Genomic DNA, 18,643 nt, shown 5'->3' with positions numbered 1-18,643 from the left:
TGCTGGATGTCTGTTATCTGGGTGTGTGCTACAAATCTCAAGCTGACGTTTGCTTTCAATCATTCTGGGAATGTAAAAAAAAAACTTTCACGGCCACATAGGGATGTAGTAGTTGTGATAACAGTAGATTGTTATTCTGGTTTGAAGAGTCAATTAAAAAAAATTATGACCAGGATAATTTTATTGATTTCAATGCATTCGTCTTGGGTTGCCGTGTTTTAAGGAAACAACAAAAATGGTCATCACTTATGTGATGTGGCATTTATAGACATCCAATGTAATCACACCTGTCTGACAGACACATTTTAAGCTCAGCTTTTTAATTTTGTCTTTTTGGTCAATAGGTGGCACGATGATTTGAGTAAATTATTTAACCTGTGTTACATTTTGTTTCATACGGAGCCCCTGAAGTCCAAAAAGTTGTTTTTTTTAAAAAACACCATTGCACGTACATTATGATATCTTGTGAGCACATCATGATATCACAAGCACAATATTTTTTTTAATTACTTTTTGGGACTTTCAAACCTAAAATAGTTGACTTTTTTGTCCACTTGAGGGCGGCAAAATTAAGTTCCGAGAGCAACACTGAAATACTGAAATTGTTAGATCTTATAGTTGCTTAATTACACATCCTGTAGTTGCAGAGCAGCGTTTGCTTTTTTTTTTGGAGTCTGATGTTTTTCCTTAATCCTTTTACTCTTATTTCTGTTATGGTCTCGGCCACGTCCTGAGATATATATCTGGCTTTTTATCAGCTAACTGCTCTGCTATGTTAACCAATTATACAGAATTGGTGTCTGTTAACAAACCAAATATCATTGCTTAACTTCAGATCAAATAAGCAAAGCTGAAATAAAATGTATAGAAAAGACTTTTAGAGGAGACTGAGAGTTGTATGGATCAGTGCTGCAGTACTTTTTGATGGAGCTGTAGTTTTCCTATGCAGACAAAGTGAGATACATATCACAAGAAATGTCTGTGAAGCTCTCTCCAAAACAGTCTTAATGTCGGTCAGGGCATGGTTACATTATAATTCAAAAGAAACCGGCATGTTTGCTGTAGAAGTACTGTACAACATGTGATAATGCCTGCAGCAAGAAAATCCTGCAGCACAGGTTGAGCTGAACATACAGAAATTGATGACATTAAAGGTGTTTCCCTTAGACTGCACAGACACACACTGTGTTCGGTTTACTTGTCTGCCTGTCTGTGGGTGATTGACAGAAGATAAATATAGAGGAAGTATCTGTGAAACCAAAGGAATGTCCTGCACACACAAAGGAGACGACATTTATGAGATGCTTTCTGTGCCGCGCAGTGATGACAGGAGATGATGTGGGCTGGACCAATCTGATCAAATGCTTCTTAAAAAACAAACAATAGAAACCACTGACACATGTAAACACACATAGAGCAGACTACCTTGTTTGACAGCAGACAGTTCAGGCCCAGCTGTTGAACGCATAATGACGCCTGTTACGAAGATGCTGCTCAGCCTCGCTCTCCTTTCTCTACTCATCTCACCTGGTAAGAAAACATTAGTGTGGGGCTAAGGGGAAAAGGGACAGGGGACTCTTTTTCATTGTGGAAACACTTTTACAGTTTTGAAAGGCGAACAGAGGCTGGGTCAAGACTTCAAGGCTTTAGTTTGGAAGCAGTGACATAATGTGCCAGAAGGGGATTCAGTTTCAGGGTTTAAAAAAAACAATACAAAGACATTAAAATCCCCGCTCCTTTCCTGAGAAAGTCCAATGCAATATGCTTTAAAAGAAAAGTACAATTCTACTCTTCACATTGAAAATTTAAATATCAGATTTTTCTGGAAAATACATTTCAAACTTTAAGCAAGCAACTGCATTTGATTGTACCTAGGAGTAAATAAGGGATTTATTTTCAACATAAGGCTTTGTGATGGAGTACTACTCTTTGTTAATGACCAATTATTCAATTCTGTCACATGTCTAGGCATCTTTCTATTTGAACACTGTTTAAGTAGTTGCTGTGAAGGTGTTACCAACATTAAAGTTTAATTATGGTCTAAAAACAACCAGGAACTGTGGTAAAAACAAGTAGAGACTTTTAAAAAATTATATCCTCATGTCTAATTGAGTTTTATTTTGTTTTCCTTAGATTTTTTTGTTAAGACTGTGATTTCAATCACAACACCCATGCACCTTAAACGTGTGTGTCTTCACTGAGATGCTGATTAATAGCAGAGCAGAACAATAAACTCTGAATGGGAGGAACAGTATGCAGCCTCTTTTCTAATACTCACCAGTCTTTATAATTAAAGAAACAAGCCCGGCGAGTTTAGACACGCCATCTATGGGAGTAGCTGTCTTTCTATTCAAGAGGATTTCTTATGTGGCTTTATAATGTCTCAATAAATGTTTCTGTAGTTCTATAATTTTCTTTCTCTATACTTACAGCAAGGATATCATACAAATCTCAGGCTGCTTGGATTTAAACATACACTAACAACGTATTTTCTGGCATTGTTGATTCTAATAAAGGAGCAGATACTAAGAATTACTTGAATCCCAAATTCTTCCTTTTAAAAAAAAAAAAAAGTAAATAACTCTCAACAAGGACAACTTCTAACTCATTGTCTCTTCATTAAGTATCTTAGAATGTAAAAGCACCACAAAACATGATGACCTTAATGAGGTGGTGAATACAAAGTGAAGGGGGAGATATGCACCCCACCATTAACTATATATAGAAATGTAAAAATACTGATGTCATAAATATCCATATGTCAGTTTAGGGTCAAAAAATTGTGAATCATTCTAAAAGTTCTGTTTTCTCTTTTAATCATGTTTCTGTTGTTGCCTTGTTCCTCTTTGCTGCAGTGCTGTCACTTGATTGCTACGTGTGCACTTCTGCTGCCACTAATGAACAATGCAACACGAACAATGAGGAGTGTCAGGCGCCGCGGGACACCTGTATGACTGTTGTGGACATTTTAGGTAACGTTGAAAGTATTAGATGGAGGATGTTACAAAACTGCACATTTTCAGGCTTCTGATTCTAAATGCTGTCAGTCTGGCTGGAGTAAGCAGTACTCCAAAAATGTGAATGCAACTTCAATCAAAACTCACTCCAACGTCCTGTTTGTGTGTGTCGGCCAGGTTCTGCCAAAGTCATCTCGAAGCAGTGTGCGAGCCAGGCCACATGCAATGGAGCAGCTGCCTCCGCCTCTGTGGACTCAAACGGGAACGGGAACATTGTCGACTGCTGCAACAGTTTTAACTTGTGTAACTTCAGCGGAGCCGAGTCTGTTCACATCCACACAGCAGTGCTGCTTCTAACTGCAGGTGTGCTATTCCTGCTGTCATGCTGATGTCAGAGGGGTCGCACTCTGAGAAGTGTAGGGATAAATGTATCTAATAGGCTTTGATTGTGTAATATAATATAATATAACTATCATGTAAAGACTGTTTAATCCTGTTAGTATTTTGGCAACACATAGAGCTTGTTAATATTGTTTTTTACATGGTTGTAAATTATTGACAGAAACCTGACGTTCTTCATGTTTCTGTATGGAAATGCTTTTAGTGTTTTGTAAAAAATGGATGGGGTGCCGGTAACCTAGTGGTTAGTGTGTTACCACTCTCTCTCTCCCCAATTTCTGACTCTATCCACAGTGCTGTCTTTAAAGTAAAGGCATAAAAATCCCACAAATAAATGTTTTCGATGTACTATGAGATATTTCTGAATGTTTCAAAACGGTCTAAAATGACTTAAAAGGGTTTAAATGAATTTCCATACAGTATTTACAGGTTAGACTTATAAGAAAGGTCATTAAGTGTCCGTGCTACATTCAATTAATTCCAAACAGGCTGTCTCAATAAAGGGACACAATCTGTGGAGTCAAATTTTCTGTTTTAAGACTTCAAATGATGAAAATGAAGACTTAAAAAACAAAGAAAAAGAGGAACATTCTAAGACATAAAAGGATAAACATGTTTTTGTTTCTTTGTCAAGTCTTGATCAGTTTAAAGAAAATACTGATGTTCTGTAGCTCACAGATAAAACCAGAAGTATCCTGTCTAACCTTTCATTTTGTCTAGCTGTTTAAAAAACAAACTCTAACATGAAGAGCATGGACCAAAGCAATGAGCCTACCTCCCCACATCTGTCAATATATACTATATATGTAAAAAAAAAAAACCTCTCATTCTCCAAACATCAGACAAAAAACAGAAAATTACGTACTTACAAATAAATATTTATCATGAATAAGAATGTGGTCAGGCTGATTTCCATTTCGTCATTATTTTTATTTCATTGTTTTTTTTTCATCTATTTGACAAGATGGCTGATTTCGCCCAGAAGACAAAATAAAAACCAGTGTTTACTAGGACGAGTTCTGTACAATTCACCAGTGATACACACCAGTATAGCTTACAATATACCAACATGAGCAGATTTACACAACAACAAGGAGATAAAATAGATTTTTTTTGTTTTGTAAGCAGTTTGTATCCCTGTATCACCCAGGTTATTGATGATGTCATCACTGGCTGAACATGAAAATCCAATCTGGGTTGAATAGGGTTCAAAAGAGTTTTTATTCTTTATTTTGGTGCTGTGCAAATATGCTCTCTCCATACCAGTATACCATGCTATACCAGTGCAGACACCAGTATATTTGATATAGGAGTAGGTCAAACTCCATGTGGGGTCAGTATTAACAAAGACACATGTGATCTGCTGTATTTTCTGTTGTTTTTCCCAGTCTCAGGCTCCACATTTCATGTGTGTTTGTTTCCCTGTTGTTAGAGGGGGAAATATCTAAAGAGTTACACAACTGGGAAACTGGGATTCAAAGCACAAAGGTTCCAGTTCTGAGGTTTGATTGTGTTCCCGGGTGTTTGAGAGTTCAAGGTGTTACATCAGTCCTATTTGAGGAGAAACTGACCGATATGGGACTGTAGGTGAGGAGTAAGGAAGAGGAAACACTCAACTTACAGAAAGAAATGGTAGATCAGTTTGAGGCAACGACGTCCTCCTCTTGCCTCATTGATGAAAAGGAAGTATCAAGTCTTTCAGACTTCAAAATCCTTAAATCCACCTACTATTTCTTTTTTTTTTTTTTTTTTTGCTCATCAGAGTCAATGCTGGGATTGATTATCAGTACAGAGGAAGAAGAATGTGACTGAAGTAAACGACATAAAAAAACAAGGAGCCAGCCGCCATAAAGAGTTGACTAAAATGAGTGCTTGTAGGGAGTTTCTTGTCTGTTGTGATTACCCAGACACAGTTGGATTCTTCACATTAGGAGTCTTAAAAACCTGCTCAGAGAAGAGCTGAGGAAGACTTAAGGAAGGAGGAAAGGATGAAAACAAAAAAAAGATGACAATTGAGAGAAAAAGAGAGGAAAGAGGCGCATAGTGTTTTCTTTCTCAGGCAGCAGTTTTTTTTCTTCCTGTCTGTTCCTCCGTCTCCTCCTCTGAAATTTCTGATAAATAAAACCTGGTGAGACAGAAGGAAGACGGGAATGGGTGGAAGAGAGAAACAGGAGGAGCAATGAAGGGCGGAGGCTGCTTCTCCGAACGTAACCGTGAATTGTCTTTACTTGGTTGAACAGTCCAAACAAAGCAGCGCTTGGCCTACTCATTCGAAATAATCCATGGCAATGCAGAGGTATTTCAACTGAGGAGGAGGTTCACATCCAGGGGGTCAAAACACACTACATCAACAAAATGTACTGACATGGCTGCTGGCTGACTTCTGAGTTAATTCTCACAGGGAAGTTTCATGCAGATATGTTGCAGATCAAACACAGTCTGATCAGTTTCTGTTGACTTTGCTTGAGATCCACCCGATGTAAACAATACATCATCCACTCGCTCCAATGATAGGGTTACTGTCAGAGGGTTTTTAAACCTTTTAAACTTGGGACCCCAGGAATCAGGCTCATCTTGGGTCCATCTTTATATTCCAGTTCAAAAAGAGTGAAGCTGCCAAGTCCCTGATTCAGGAAGTTTTGTTGCTCTGTTCTTGTATTAAGCGAGTCACAGTGGTGGAGAGTTTGACACAGGATTCAACATCTAAGGATTTGTCACGGATTGCTGTAAAAATGCCAGAGCCACTGTTTCCTCCTTTGATATAAATCAGTCAGCTCCAACAAGTCTCAAATATCATGATTGGCGTCACTCATCCAGGAGTCTTTATTCATTTTCCTCCACTGCTGACAAGAACCACAAACGAAGCTTCAGAGCAGACCGCCTCCTGTTGGTCAGCCCAGCTCTCGTGGGGCTAGTGTGGGCGGGACTGAGCCATCATCTTTAGTCGCGATTGGTCGATGACATCCAGCAGGTTCTTTGCATCCACTGCAAGTGCGTGAGCCGCTGTCAACATCTGCTTTTTATAGTCCTGCTGGAGGCTAGGACAGAGCAAAGACATTCATAAAATGACACGGCCTGTTACAAATGAGATGAGCAGTTACATTTAAAGAGCAACTGTCAGGACTACATTGTCATTATAACTTTGGCGCCCCCCTGTGGTTGCTTGATTCAGCCACAGTTGCAGACACATGATCTCTTTCCCTCTGTCTCTATGAGTTCTTGCAATATTTTAAAGATTTTGATTAAACATGATTTATAATTCATTTCATAAATGCTGTGGCCGTAAATCGACTAACAACGTGCCCTGTGATCGACATCATACACTTTCCTTTACACAACAATAACACACTAAATTTAACATTTATTTTTAATATCTGAACCTACCTGGTCATCACATACTGCTGGGCTAACTTCATCTTCCCAATTAGCTCTGCCAAGTCAGAGTTCAGGAGTTTCTGCGCCATCTCTATCTGTGAATGAAAATGAAAATGAAATGTATGTATAAAATCAATCAACAACAGTCAAAAAAAGATATGTTATATTCTTTAAAAACACTAAACTAAGTGTGTGAGTGAAAGCATATTAGTTAGTGAGAATGTGTTTCTTTACCTCTCTGTGTGTACTGGCTGGAAGTTGTGGTAAGGTCTCATCCACTGTGGCCAATAACGTCCTCAAGGCAAGACCGACATCCTGAAACACAACAAACAGAGCAAATGCTGAAGAAAAGAAAAGGTTCAATTCAAACAGAACAGTAACAAAGTGAATTAAGGAGACATTTCTAAATACTGTAAGTTAAATACACATGAACATTTATTAAAACACAAAATGTGATGAAGTATGTCTCACTCAGGACTGGATAACCAGTGTGGATATAATAATGTCATTTAAGAGAGTGTAAGACAAAGAAGCTCACAAGATGACATCAAATATTGAATCTCCTCTATTAAAGGAAACAGCCATTGAGGGCACAAGGTCGTATCTGTAGTGTAACAGATGATTAAAATTAATTATGTGGAAGTAGCAGTATCATAATTCAGCCCCCTGTGGAGCTGTTCAGTGCCATTTAAACTAAAACAAGGCTTCACAGTGCTGGAGGATAGAGAACACTCAATTGTATTGGCAGGACAATGTAAATATTTTCAGTGCTTTCAAGCTATAAGGTCGAAGTTTGCAGCTCAAGAGAGAAACATTGACAGTGTAACAGATAAGTAACAGTGTCTCCTGTACCTTGACCATGGGAACATATTCCTCTGGAGGAGCAGGCTGAATCTTGCTCGACATCTCAATCACAGCCTTGACCAATCCCGTCACGTTCTCGTACACTTTGTCATTGGAGCGGTCCAGATTGGCCGTGGGGGGTGGGCTTATCTCTTGTGGCTGCAGCTGAACCAGGGGAGACAGAAATCATTGAGTAAAAGGTTGACTGAGTGAACACAGTGCCACAAGTGTGTGTGTGGAGACTGAGCCGTGGTAAATGAAACAAAAAAAAGGGTGGTATGATGCTTATGAAAAATACGAGTTTACTGATGTCTACATTGATGTAACGGTAAGTTCATTCGTTTTGAAGGGTTCTATTCTAGCAAGCTTTTAATAATTTTTAACAATGAATTATTTAACGTTTCATGCACGTTCAATGCATTAAATTCAAAAGCCAATAAGATTTAAGTCAACATTAAGATTATGGCACTTATAACACAAGGCTCTCCCCGGGCACAGGGCCCATATCAGTCATCAATCTCCGCTCAGAGTGAGTAATCAGGACACCCACACATGTCATCTATACTTCAAATATTAAAGTTTTAGTTTATATGAGAGATCGTTGAGTTGATACATAGAAAATCAAGCCTTTTCTTAACCTTTACATCAAAAAGATCAAAAAGCATTTTCCAAAATTAAACTATGCATGTACCCTGAAGTAGTTGACTGTAAGAGCTTTGATTATAGAAACAGACATGAATCAGGTCTTTGATTAAATCAAGAGGTGTGACCCTCAGCTGCACATCTGGGGGTCAGTATTGGAAAGTTATGCTTCTTAAATAGGAAAGGTCACACCTGCAGGGACTCTTACAAAGAACACACTGTGTTAGACAGATGGAGAACTACATTAATGAGTGAGTGAGTGGATGAGTTAGTATATGACAGAATAGGTTATTTGTTTATTTAGATCAATGAAATATTTTAAATAGAAATGGAAAAAAATGTTATCTTTCAACTTGTGCCACTAGATGGCAGTAATGCACTTGTTAAAGAAGGCTTCTAATATCTAAAGATCTATAGACTACACAGCCTGATCCTAAAAAAACATGTATTTTGAATGTATCTTTTTTTAATCCCAGAGTGCTTTTCAAATGACTCTCTCTCTCACTTCCACATGTTCCTTTTCATCTCTTTGTGTCTCCTCTGCTCTGTATCTAGGTAGCTGACCTCACCTAACCCATCCCGCTCCACAGCTCTGAACCTGGTTCAGTTTATTGCTTGCCCCGACTTCATCCAAATACAAAACTAGCTGATTGTTCTACGAGCTTAATGTGTCTCACATGGGCAAACCTTGGAATCTCTCTTAAAAAACACTTTTATACGGAGAAAATAAACATTTTCACCCTGGCAATATAAAGACACACATGATGATCAGTGTATGATTAGTTTAGAATGTTTTCTGGTGTGACTAGTTTAAAAGAGTTGAAGAATTTTAAGTGTGTTAGTAAAGTAAACACAACTATGTAGTTTGAGAATAGAATAGAAAGTCTTTATTGTCATTAAACAATTGCACAACTTAGATCTTGAATCTTGAATTGGAAAAAGAAAGAAAGATATTACTAATCAGTAGATGTGTTATTTATATGTGCTTTTTAATAATGCCGCAGAGTTTGATTGGTTGGACCGAAATTTTAAAAAAACATGAACGAAGGACCAAATGAATGAAGGTATGTTCCACTAGCAGACATGACGCACAGTAAACACACAAACGGTGTGCTGCTTACCCGCCAGGGCTGGGGGTCAACAGAGAGGCACAGTGCAGAGGGGGGAGGAGGAGGAGGGAGAGGGAGCAGCCAAAGAAGAAGAAAATAAAAGTAAAAAGTTATCGCTTAAAGCAATACGAAACATGCAACCTACATAAAATGATTCCTGCTATTGTTAGAGGTTCATTCGGTGTATTCTTCAGTGTTATTTGTCTCTTAACATGTTTGTTTGCCGGTATTTCTGCTAAAGGTTAACATGTGATTGTGTGTGTGTACCTTGACTCCATCATTGTAACTGTCTCCAGTATTCAAACAGGCCAGGCTGCCCACTTGGCTCTGAGCTCCTGGTCGAGGGGGTTTCTTTGGGGGAGCTGCATGCTCTGCAACACACAATAGACACAAGTGAAAATGATTTCTCCCCTGCTATTTTAAAATGTCTTATAATTAGTTTCATACATTTAACTTTGGACTCTCAGCATCTTTTAGTTATGACAGTTAAAACAAATGGCAATTTCATGTTCAAAGACCAACAGACGACAACCCTTCATGAATCAGTACAAATGGGAAAAAAAGTCAAAGCTTACGAGGGTGAAAAATATAGACGTAAAAATGTTAATCATTGCTTAAAAAACATTGTCCATGTTACACTTGAAGCTTGCTGCTTGTCTTATTTTTTGTGTTTGAGCTTCTTGTAAGGCGGGTACATCCACGCTGCGAGCACACAGCATATTGAGCTTCACATGGTGTCTGAGTCAATGTGAACACAGGTTGGTTTGCTAGCTCACCGGCTAAAAGGCTGCAGAGTTCAAAATCGGATTTGACATATGGTAAATGTTTAAACTCTATAAACTTCGAGGACACACACATAGTGACACTTTTACTTCTTGTATACAGAGACTGTGTAATAGCTAACAAGAGCTTTGTAATGTTAGACAAATGAACATCATACTTTGATAGAAACAGAAAGAGAAGAGAGAATAAAAGAATAGCACTTGAGTGACCATAATTACAGACCATTACAGGCCCATCTATTACCTGCTTTGCCAACGGGTTGGTATATGTGCTGGTTTCCTGTCTGCACAAACAAACAAACAACAAGAAAACATTTGGTTAGAAAGTGCTCAGTCAGGAAATTAGAACTTTACTGGCACAAAACCACTAGCTGCTTCCAAAACATTTACGGAATCCAATTGAATTTTCTTTTCGCACGACACTACGTCCCATTTTTGTTGTTGTAAAAAGCAACAGGTTCTCAAATCTCTGTTTTCTGTGGTGTGTGGTCTATAGCTGCGTTACTTATGTTAACAAAATATTCTGTCTGTGAGCTTCTTTTGTTACTGCTATGCTTTTAAAAACAGACAAAATGCAGCAGATTGTCCACATGGTTTGATGTCTGTGAGCAAAGAATTATGCTACAACACTCTCTCTCTCGTATTTTTTTTAAATCCATTTTGTTGTATTATTGTTCAATCTTTGTTGTTTTTCTCTGTGAGAAAACTGCTCAGTGTGCTTCCAAAAAAGCCTCTGTGCCATAAGAGTGTTGTGTTCTGACAACCACTGACACCCGAAAATACTCTACTACAGCATTTTACATACACATACATACTCGAGCGAGGGAGATTTTCCCACCACAAGCCACAGACATTCAAATTGGAGAAGGAGGAGGACAAGCAGAGAGATGAATTACAGAGACAGAAATATCTGGCCCGCGGCAACTTCTCACTGCTACGACTACTTACTTCTGCTGGCATCAAGAACACAACTACAAACAGAGCTCGATCAGTGTGTGGGGCTACAGTGACTGGGATGAAGTTACAAGAAATGATAGTAGACATCACGTCGTTAAAGGAGAGAAAAGAGATTCACAAAAAGGAAAAAAACTGAACATGTTAATTAGAGGAGGTAAAAAGTGATGATGTTTCCTTTAAGTGTGATCTGTGTCAAACACTGATCACAAAAAATCAACAACCTCTTAACACTGCAACTGAAATAATTCATTTGACTAGTTTTTCAGCTAGTGAGTGTTCTCATTGATGATTATAGCCGGGATATATTTCATGATAAACATCTAACTGCTATTTCCAGCCGATGTCCTAAAAAAAGCCTATTTATGTCTACAAACAGTTCAAAACCCATCGAGGAGCAGAGGATATAGATATTTAGTTTACATTGACCACAAGCTACTTCTCAAATTTCAGAAATGTAAACTAACTTATCATATTTCCAATAACTATGTCCCCTAAGTAACATATCTTTTAACGATTGTTTCACTAATTGTTAAAGCTCTGTATATATACAATGTATGTTATTTAGTTCTTGAAAGAAACCTTAAAGCTGACAAGGCAGGAAAATATCTTGAAAACAAAATCCTGTCAAAGTTTGCAAGACCTATGACTGTGTTTTCTCAAACTAGAGTACACCTCAGTAAACAAAAGACCCCCGGCATGCAGGCTGGGAAACACTGGGACTGAAATGTAATAAACGATGGCTTCTTGTTTTTTTTTTTATGTAACAGCCTTCTATTCATAACTGGTGATGTTGTGGGAATCCACTGACCCCTCATTTTTCTGCCCCCTTCCCCCAACGGGTCACTTCCTGTCCCCTGATCAATCCCCTCAGCTCCAATCAAAACAAACACACACTGCGGCCAATGGCAGCAAATCCAGCTCAGCGTATGTTAGAAGACATCCTCCTCTCTTAAAACACAAACAATTCAGAATAATAACTTCCCCTATTTGACGAGGTGGCCATGACATAACATCGGCATTTTTAACAGTGAAAATAAGGAAGGCTTAGTAAAAGTGTGTATGATCGTTATTATCCTGCAGCTGTGTGTACAAACAGTTAGACTAACAGAGAAAGAAAGTTACTTACTGGTGGTTGGAGTCCACCGTCGTCTCTGTCCAGACTGCCTCTAGAACTTCTAGAGTCTGGTTTCTAAGAACACAAACACAAAAATAAATAAAAAAACAACTCTGTACATGAACATATATCAGCTCTGTATACTGCTGTTAGACTGGTGCACATTATGTTGCAAACTTGGGCACATACAGCAAAAGATCTGACTGATTAGCTTAAGAGGTTAACATCTTTTACCATCAAAGAGCTGCCAGTCAGAGGATTTACAAGGATCTACCATTAGTACATACATGCCAGTTTATTCTTTAATCTAACCATTGGGAAAATTAATCGACTTCAACTTCCAAATGTTGAATTCAAGTCTTTCAAGTCGATGTCCGAGTGAGAAAAATGAATGGCTGAGTCCCAGCAGGAAAATTCAAATAAAAACAAGAACACACCAAACAAAGCCGCAGGATGCAAAAGCTCAAGACCTGTCCTCCAACATACACACTTTTACAACTTAAGGACAACTTTTCAGACTGACATTTTAACCCCAAAAATGAGAAAAAGTCCAGGATAAAACCACATAAAAGCACCTGCACCCATACAAACACATCTACACACACACACACACACACACACACACACACACACACACTTGCCTACCAGTTTCCCAAACCAGGACTTGAAGACCAGCATTGCCATTGTGTTCATCAAAGTTATCTGAGTGTATCTTATTGTGTCCAAGTTGTTTCCAGTGTTGTGTCTGTTTTTATCTCCCTTTCCAGATGTGTTGTCTTCTTGCGTTTTCCTGTCTAACAGCCTGTATTTCTGTCTGTGCCAACACTTTCATCAAGACAAGAATTCATATTCAGCTCCAGCTTCCTGCCTCCAGCTCATTTATATCTGCCTCTGACGTACAGTGAGGACTGAGAAGGAGGAGTAGGAGGAGGAGGAATAGAGCACGCTGCCAAGGAGCCTTCAGTGTACGAGCATGTCTGCCGCTATTTCCCAAACCATTATTCCTTTCCCTTCCCTTTTCCACCCCCTTCCAAAAAGTGACAGTTCTCAGAAAAAAACAGCGATTCTACAACACACATATCTTCTCACACACATTTTTGCCTCCCCAGCTTTTCAGTAATCTTGTGTGTTGTCAGTTAGTGGTTGTGGGTCAAAGACAGACTGTTGACTGGGCTGTCAGAGTCTCTAAGCCTATCATTAGCCTGGAATTCACACAGGCCACACCTGCCTACAAACTCTCTCTCTCACACACACACAATACAATTCTTGAGAAAAAAAACCCAGACAGCATCTTCAATCAGTGTTCACAGAAGAGCACCTCCCACTCTCCCTGTTTTTACTTTGGAGGGTCTCTGCTTCTCTCATCTAGTAAACTTAACAGCTACAAACAAATCATATTGTTTGTCATTTTGTAATTAATAAAAGAGTTCCACTAAATAGGTTAGTCAGTCATAATGACTTTTCAGTTGAATAACTCATACTTAGATCTTTCTCTACTGCTGTACTGTAGAGAGCAGTAAGAAGAAATAACAATGTGTTAACATACAGTATGTGAAACAGTGTCTGTCACCGTACCATCTAGAGTTAAAGTCAGTTACATCACTTTTAAATATTTTTTTCTTCTTTGTAAAAGTAAAAAGGACAAGGACAAATATCCAGATTTAACCACAGAAACATGTGGTTGACCTCACTTCCTATTTTCAATCTCTGCGCACAAGACTGAGACACTGCACTATTACTGTACTGAGATCAAATGTAATTAATACACAAATGAAACCCAAACATAGAAAAGTTATGAATCCAAAAAAAACGAAATCACATTCTTCATCAATGTATTTCTTCAGAATATTTTGGTTCCTAAATCATTTCAGAGAAACCTTCTTCCGATTACAGTCATCGCTTAAAATCAGAGCAGGGTAACAACGAGAGTCGCTTTGTAAACTTGTGTTTGAGGGGGATGTGATGATTTCACAAATGTAGAAAAACACAAAATGCATAAAGGGAGTTTACAAAAAAGTGCAACAGCAAAACTGAAAAGTCAAACATGGCAACTAAGCGGGAAATTTTAGCACAACAAACGACAACAACACACTCTACCATTTTTACCATGAATTATAACATCAAACAAGAAAGTGAGTCTTAAGTCTTAGAAATGTAGCTGCTTGTTTTATTTTCTACTTCGGTGAGGGAAATGCACACACACACACACACACACACACACAAATTTGTTTAATAGGTATTATGTATTTTTAAGCTGTGAGTGATTTTCCAACATGTGTGCGCTGAGTGTGTTACCAGCAGCCTTTCCTCCTGCTCCAGCCACCTCTGGTCCTCCTCCATCTGCTGTTGTTGTATCATCAGCTGTTCCTCCATTAACAGGCACTGCGGGCCTACACACTGCTGCATGTCTACTGCCCTGTCCTACACACACACACACACACACACACACACACACACACACACACACACACACACACACACACACACACACACACACACACACACACACACACACACACACACACACACACACACACACACACACACACACACACACACACACACACACACACACACACACACACACACACACACACACACACACACACACACACACACACACACACACACACACACACACACACACACACACACACACACACACACACACACACACACACACACACACACAAACACACACAAACACAAATACAGGCATGCAACAAAAGACAAGCATAGCAACGGATGCATAACAGAGAACAACAAAGTGACACAAGAAGAAGGGAACCATGCACACACACAGACACACACAAACACCACAGATGGACACATACACCAGACTGATGAGAAGCTGAACTGAGAGGATGGCCACACATACTATAAATCAAACGCTGTAAAAGGGCTGTTGATTTGTGTAATTTATATATTTTAATATTTTTGTTGATTTGTGGACCGGGTTCGCTCCAAACATTTCACAAAGTCATTATTCTCCTAAAACTTTTAGGCAACAATGCAACTATAGAAGTATTTAACTCTCAAGAAAACAAAGAAAAACAGATTTATTTACAGAAAAATAAAAAAATATCAGTAATATTTACCCACTATGAGATGGACTTGTACATTCAAGATTTTACCACTCTAAATTGTTAGAATCTGACAAAGCAGCGGTGACTGAATGTGATTCAACGATCGTTATATGTAAATAGAAACTCTGACTGCAACATCTTGACAGCATCTATCTGTCATGACTTACCCTAGTGTGCGTATGTGTGTGTAAGAGTGAATATGCTGTCACTTACCTCCATGGCGGAGCCCCACAGTGCCATGTCGTGTCCATGTGGCTGGGGTAGGTGCTGTGCATGTGAGTGTGTGTGGACATGGTGGCGGGGGTGTGTGTGTGCGTGGTGTGTTTCCAGCATCGTAGCCTGTGGGGGGTACAGGGCACTGGGCACTGAGGGGAGGGTGTGAGGGCCGGGGTACCCTGCCATCTGAAAGCAGAGATGGAGGGCAGAGACAGTAAATTTGTGTTTTCAAGTTTTACAATTTACAGTACTGTTCAATGATTTAATACTTAAAAGTTTGAATGCAAGTCAAACCCTTTAAAGTGTGCTTTATAAATACGGCTGTCTTGCTTTACAGGAGACTGAATTGCTGCCTTATCAGGGTTATAAAACAAGCACAGCGGCAGCACAAGTGGATTTAGCATGTTGACTCTGCCTACCTGGTAGTGTCCAGGATGTTGGGAACCAGGATAAAAACCTTCACTTGAGCGAGGACTGGGATAACCTGGTCTGCTGGGCTACAGAGAGAAATAAAAGAGATAAAAGAGAGAGATGAAGAGAAGTTCAATGATAGAGTTACAGGGAGGGAAAATAGAAACACAGTTACAATGCTTGCTAATAATGTTTTCCCTAAACAGAACATTAGAAGACAGGACACCAAGTCATTCAGACAATCAACACACAAACTCCCAGGAGCTGTTTGTGTGGCAAGGTTAGCTTTCAATCAAAACAGGGGGCACCCCACTGGGCGGCAAGTCCAGCAAGCTGTTAGTTTGAACTGGTAATACAAACACAGACATCCATTGGTTAACGCTATGAAATCAGTTATAGTCAGGGGCTTTTAGAATCTCTGGTTAGATGTAATGCAGGCGTGTAAATAAAGTGTTGTGGCTGCATGTTCACGTAACACCTCTCTTTGAAGCATGCCCTTTTTTTCTCGTTTCAAATAGGGACAAGCGGCAGCTGGAAGACTTCTGTCTAACATTTAATGTTAAAACTGTATTACACAGAGAGTTTTCCTGAGAAATAAGACTTGTTAATCCAACCTTCAGAAGGACCATCATTTATCCTTTTCTATTCATGGCTCCAGGAGCCAAAAAGAGAAGTGCTTAGTAAACCCACAGCCTTGTTTCCTTTCTTGCTTTTTTGGTTCTTTGTTGTGATGAAGCTGTTGAAAGTTGAACAGTTTCCCCTCTCGGAATAAAAAGGGAACTGTTTTTTTCTAAATGGATTTAACCTCTCCGACATAGAGCTAATGTCTTGCATGATGTTTTTGTAACCTCTACCTTCCACAGTCTTTCATAGTAGCTTTCTCTGGACCACACCTCCGACAGCAAAACAGATGCAGAGACACACAGGGAGGGAAAGAGACAGCAAAGACAGGAAAGAAAAACGAAAGTAGGAAGGAGGAAAGAGAAGCAGACAAGACACAGAAACTGAGGACGAGACAAACAGCTTGAAAACTCAGACAGGGAAACATACAGCATGGTGTGAACATGCTGGCACATGGGAGGACAGAAAAATAACAAATCTGAAGTTTAAAATCTGCCCCAAACAGATTCTCAGCGCTGCCATAGTCAATCTATGTCGCAGGAGGTTTCCTGGGAATACCCAGTGTGAAAATAGCAAGATAAACACAGGGGAGACAGACAGACAGACTGCAGGGTGAGGTTCATGAAGTGAAATAGGAAAAGAAAAGGCTCATTACTATGTGGAGCATTTTCTTATGAAAATCTGAGTTGACGATACAAATCCAGGCCCAGCCTTTCTCATTCAAAAGGGGAGCTATGCAAGATTCTTAGTCCTCACTCACCTCTTGAAGGTAAAACAAGTAAAAGTAGCAGTTTATATCTGCCGGTATGCTGATGTGTGCCATCTACTGGCAATGAAAACAGAAAACAATTGTGACACGAGTGCCATCTGCAGGCCACAAGCCCTATGGCTGATCTGCTGTACTAAATCACCCTCCATGGAAAAATCGCAAAACTGTTCATTCAACCTTCGTTAATGAGGTGTTTTGCATCTGATTATAAAGTAGTCCAAGATTTCACAAAATTTCCTCAAGCCAAAAGTGTGTAGGTAGAGGAGTCTACTTTGGTAACGACCAGTGATGTAATGGTGGCTGAAGAAGTGGGTATACTCTTAATTTTACCCCCAAAGGTTTTTTTAGGTGACCCGTCCAGCAGAGGATTAACAGCCTCTGCTATAAACAGGGACATGTGAGACTACTCATGCACATTGAGTTATTATACTAGTCAATTAGAGACAGAGTAGGAAGGTCATCCCTTCACCATCAGGGGAAAAAAAACTACTGCAAACTACTAAATATTGTCAATCAATCAATAGTGTGAATCAAAGAAGATTTAGAAGTGGGACTCTTATGTGAGTAATCCTTGATCATTAGCATGCTAATGATCCACAGAGGCTTACATTTCTAGCTCCGTCCGCCACATAGCTTAGAACGTAAGAAGCCTCTCGGAGGAGAGGTGAAACGTCTTCAAGACCTTCAACCAGTCCAGTTGCCTTTGGATCAAGCTTCGAATTTACCATGACCCGGATGAGTGAGAACCTACACCGACATTTTAAGATACCATATTGAACTTTTATTTTTGTCTTGATTTGGTAGCTCCTTGGCAAAGGAGGCTCCTTGGCAAAGCCATGAGGAATTTTGGGAATGTTATCCAGCACAGTGTTAAGATTTCCTTTCTAATGTACTGTAACACTGTGGGGCACAAATCATATACTCCCACACAAACATGTCTAGCATAGCTCTGCATCAGGAATGTCTCTCTAACACTTATAACAGGACGGAATTCTCTCTTCTGCAGAATTTTTAAACTCAAGTCTGAAAAGAAGGCTGACTGAGGGTAGACAGTATTTCTGTCATGTTCATCACTCATTTCTAAATGGTGCCAAACGCAGCTCTGACTGTAACAGTATATTCTAATTGAAGAGTAAAGTTAGTTATTTTAGCGTATTTTAATATCGAATGATTCAGGGGGGGTAGGGGGTAAATATGAGTCAAGAGGAGGGCTAAACATTCTTTGGAAAAGCAGGGTCACCTACCAAAACAGGCTCATGAGTTGTAGTATTGACAGCTTGGTCAAGGTGAGCGAGCAACCTCTGTATGTAAACAGGCTCATGTAGAGAAAGACTTTTCAGCTAGCTCTTTAATTATCACAAC

The 18,643-nt window shown here is 39.4% G+C and overlaps 2 protein-coding genes across 2 annotated transcripts in view; one reads left to right on the top strand and one right to left on the bottom strand.

Annotated features, from left to right (window-relative positions):
* The first annotated feature begins 1,386 nt into the window (after positions 1-1,386).
* LOC132984228 (prostate stem cell antigen-like) lies at positions 1,387-3,962 on the top strand. Its single transcript, XM_061050965.1, has 3 exons — positions 1,387-1,530; positions 2,856-2,972; positions 3,135-3,962. Exons 1-3 carry the CDS (start codon positions 1,470-1,472, stop codon positions 3,344-3,346), a joined length of 390 nt encoding a protein of 129 aa, XP_060906948.1. The 5' UTR covers positions 1,387-1,469; the 3' UTR covers positions 3,347-3,962.
* Positions 3,963-4,265: 303 nt separating this feature from the next.
* Positions 4,266-18,643, bottom strand: part of LOC132984226 (focal adhesion kinase 1-like) — a 55,037-nt gene continuing 40,659 nt past the window's right edge. Inside the window, exons 26-35 of the mRNA XM_061050964.1 lie at positions 15,900-15,977; positions 15,478-15,666; positions 14,474-14,599; positions 12,191-12,253; positions 10,352-10,391; positions 9,593-9,696; positions 7,584-7,739; positions 6,966-7,046; positions 6,741-6,826; positions 4,266-6,394 (exon numbers count right to left, since the gene is read on the bottom strand). Coding sequence (XP_060906947.1) covers positions 6,268-6,394; positions 6,741-6,826; positions 6,966-7,046; positions 7,584-7,739; positions 9,593-9,696; positions 10,352-10,391; positions 12,191-12,253; positions 14,474-14,599; positions 15,478-15,666; positions 15,900-15,977 — 1,050 coding nt within the window. The 3' untranslated portion in view covers positions 4,266-6,267. The remainder of the gene's footprint in view (positions 6,395-6,740; positions 6,827-6,965; positions 7,047-7,583; positions 7,740-9,592; positions 9,697-10,351; positions 10,392-12,190; positions 12,254-14,473; positions 14,600-15,477; positions 15,667-15,899; positions 15,978-18,643) is intronic.

This window comes from Labrus mixtus, chromosome 11, assembly GCF_963584025.1.
Source record: "Labrus mixtus chromosome 11, fLabMix1.1, whole genome shotgun sequence".
Classification (NCBI taxonomy): Eukaryota; Metazoa; Chordata; class Actinopteri; order Labriformes; family Labridae; genus Labrus; species Labrus mixtus.
Note: the sequence above shows the minus strand (reverse complement) of the source record. Positions and strands in the feature narration are given on the sequence as shown.

Excerpts from the sequence above, each read along its gene's own strand:
- LOC132984228 (XM_061050965.1), top strand. The coding sequence starts at position 1,470 with ATGACGCCTGTTACGAAGATGCTGCTCAGCCTCGCTCTCCTTTCTCTA. Across the intron at positions 1,531-2,855 it reads TTCTCTACTCATCTCACCTG|TGCTGTCACTTGATTGCTAC; the intron begins GTAAGAAAACAT and ends TCTTTGCTGCAG. Across the intron at positions 2,973-3,134 it reads GACTGTTGTGGACATTTTAG|GTTCTGCCAAAGTCATCTCG; the intron begins GTAACGTTGAAA and ends TGTGTCGGCCAG.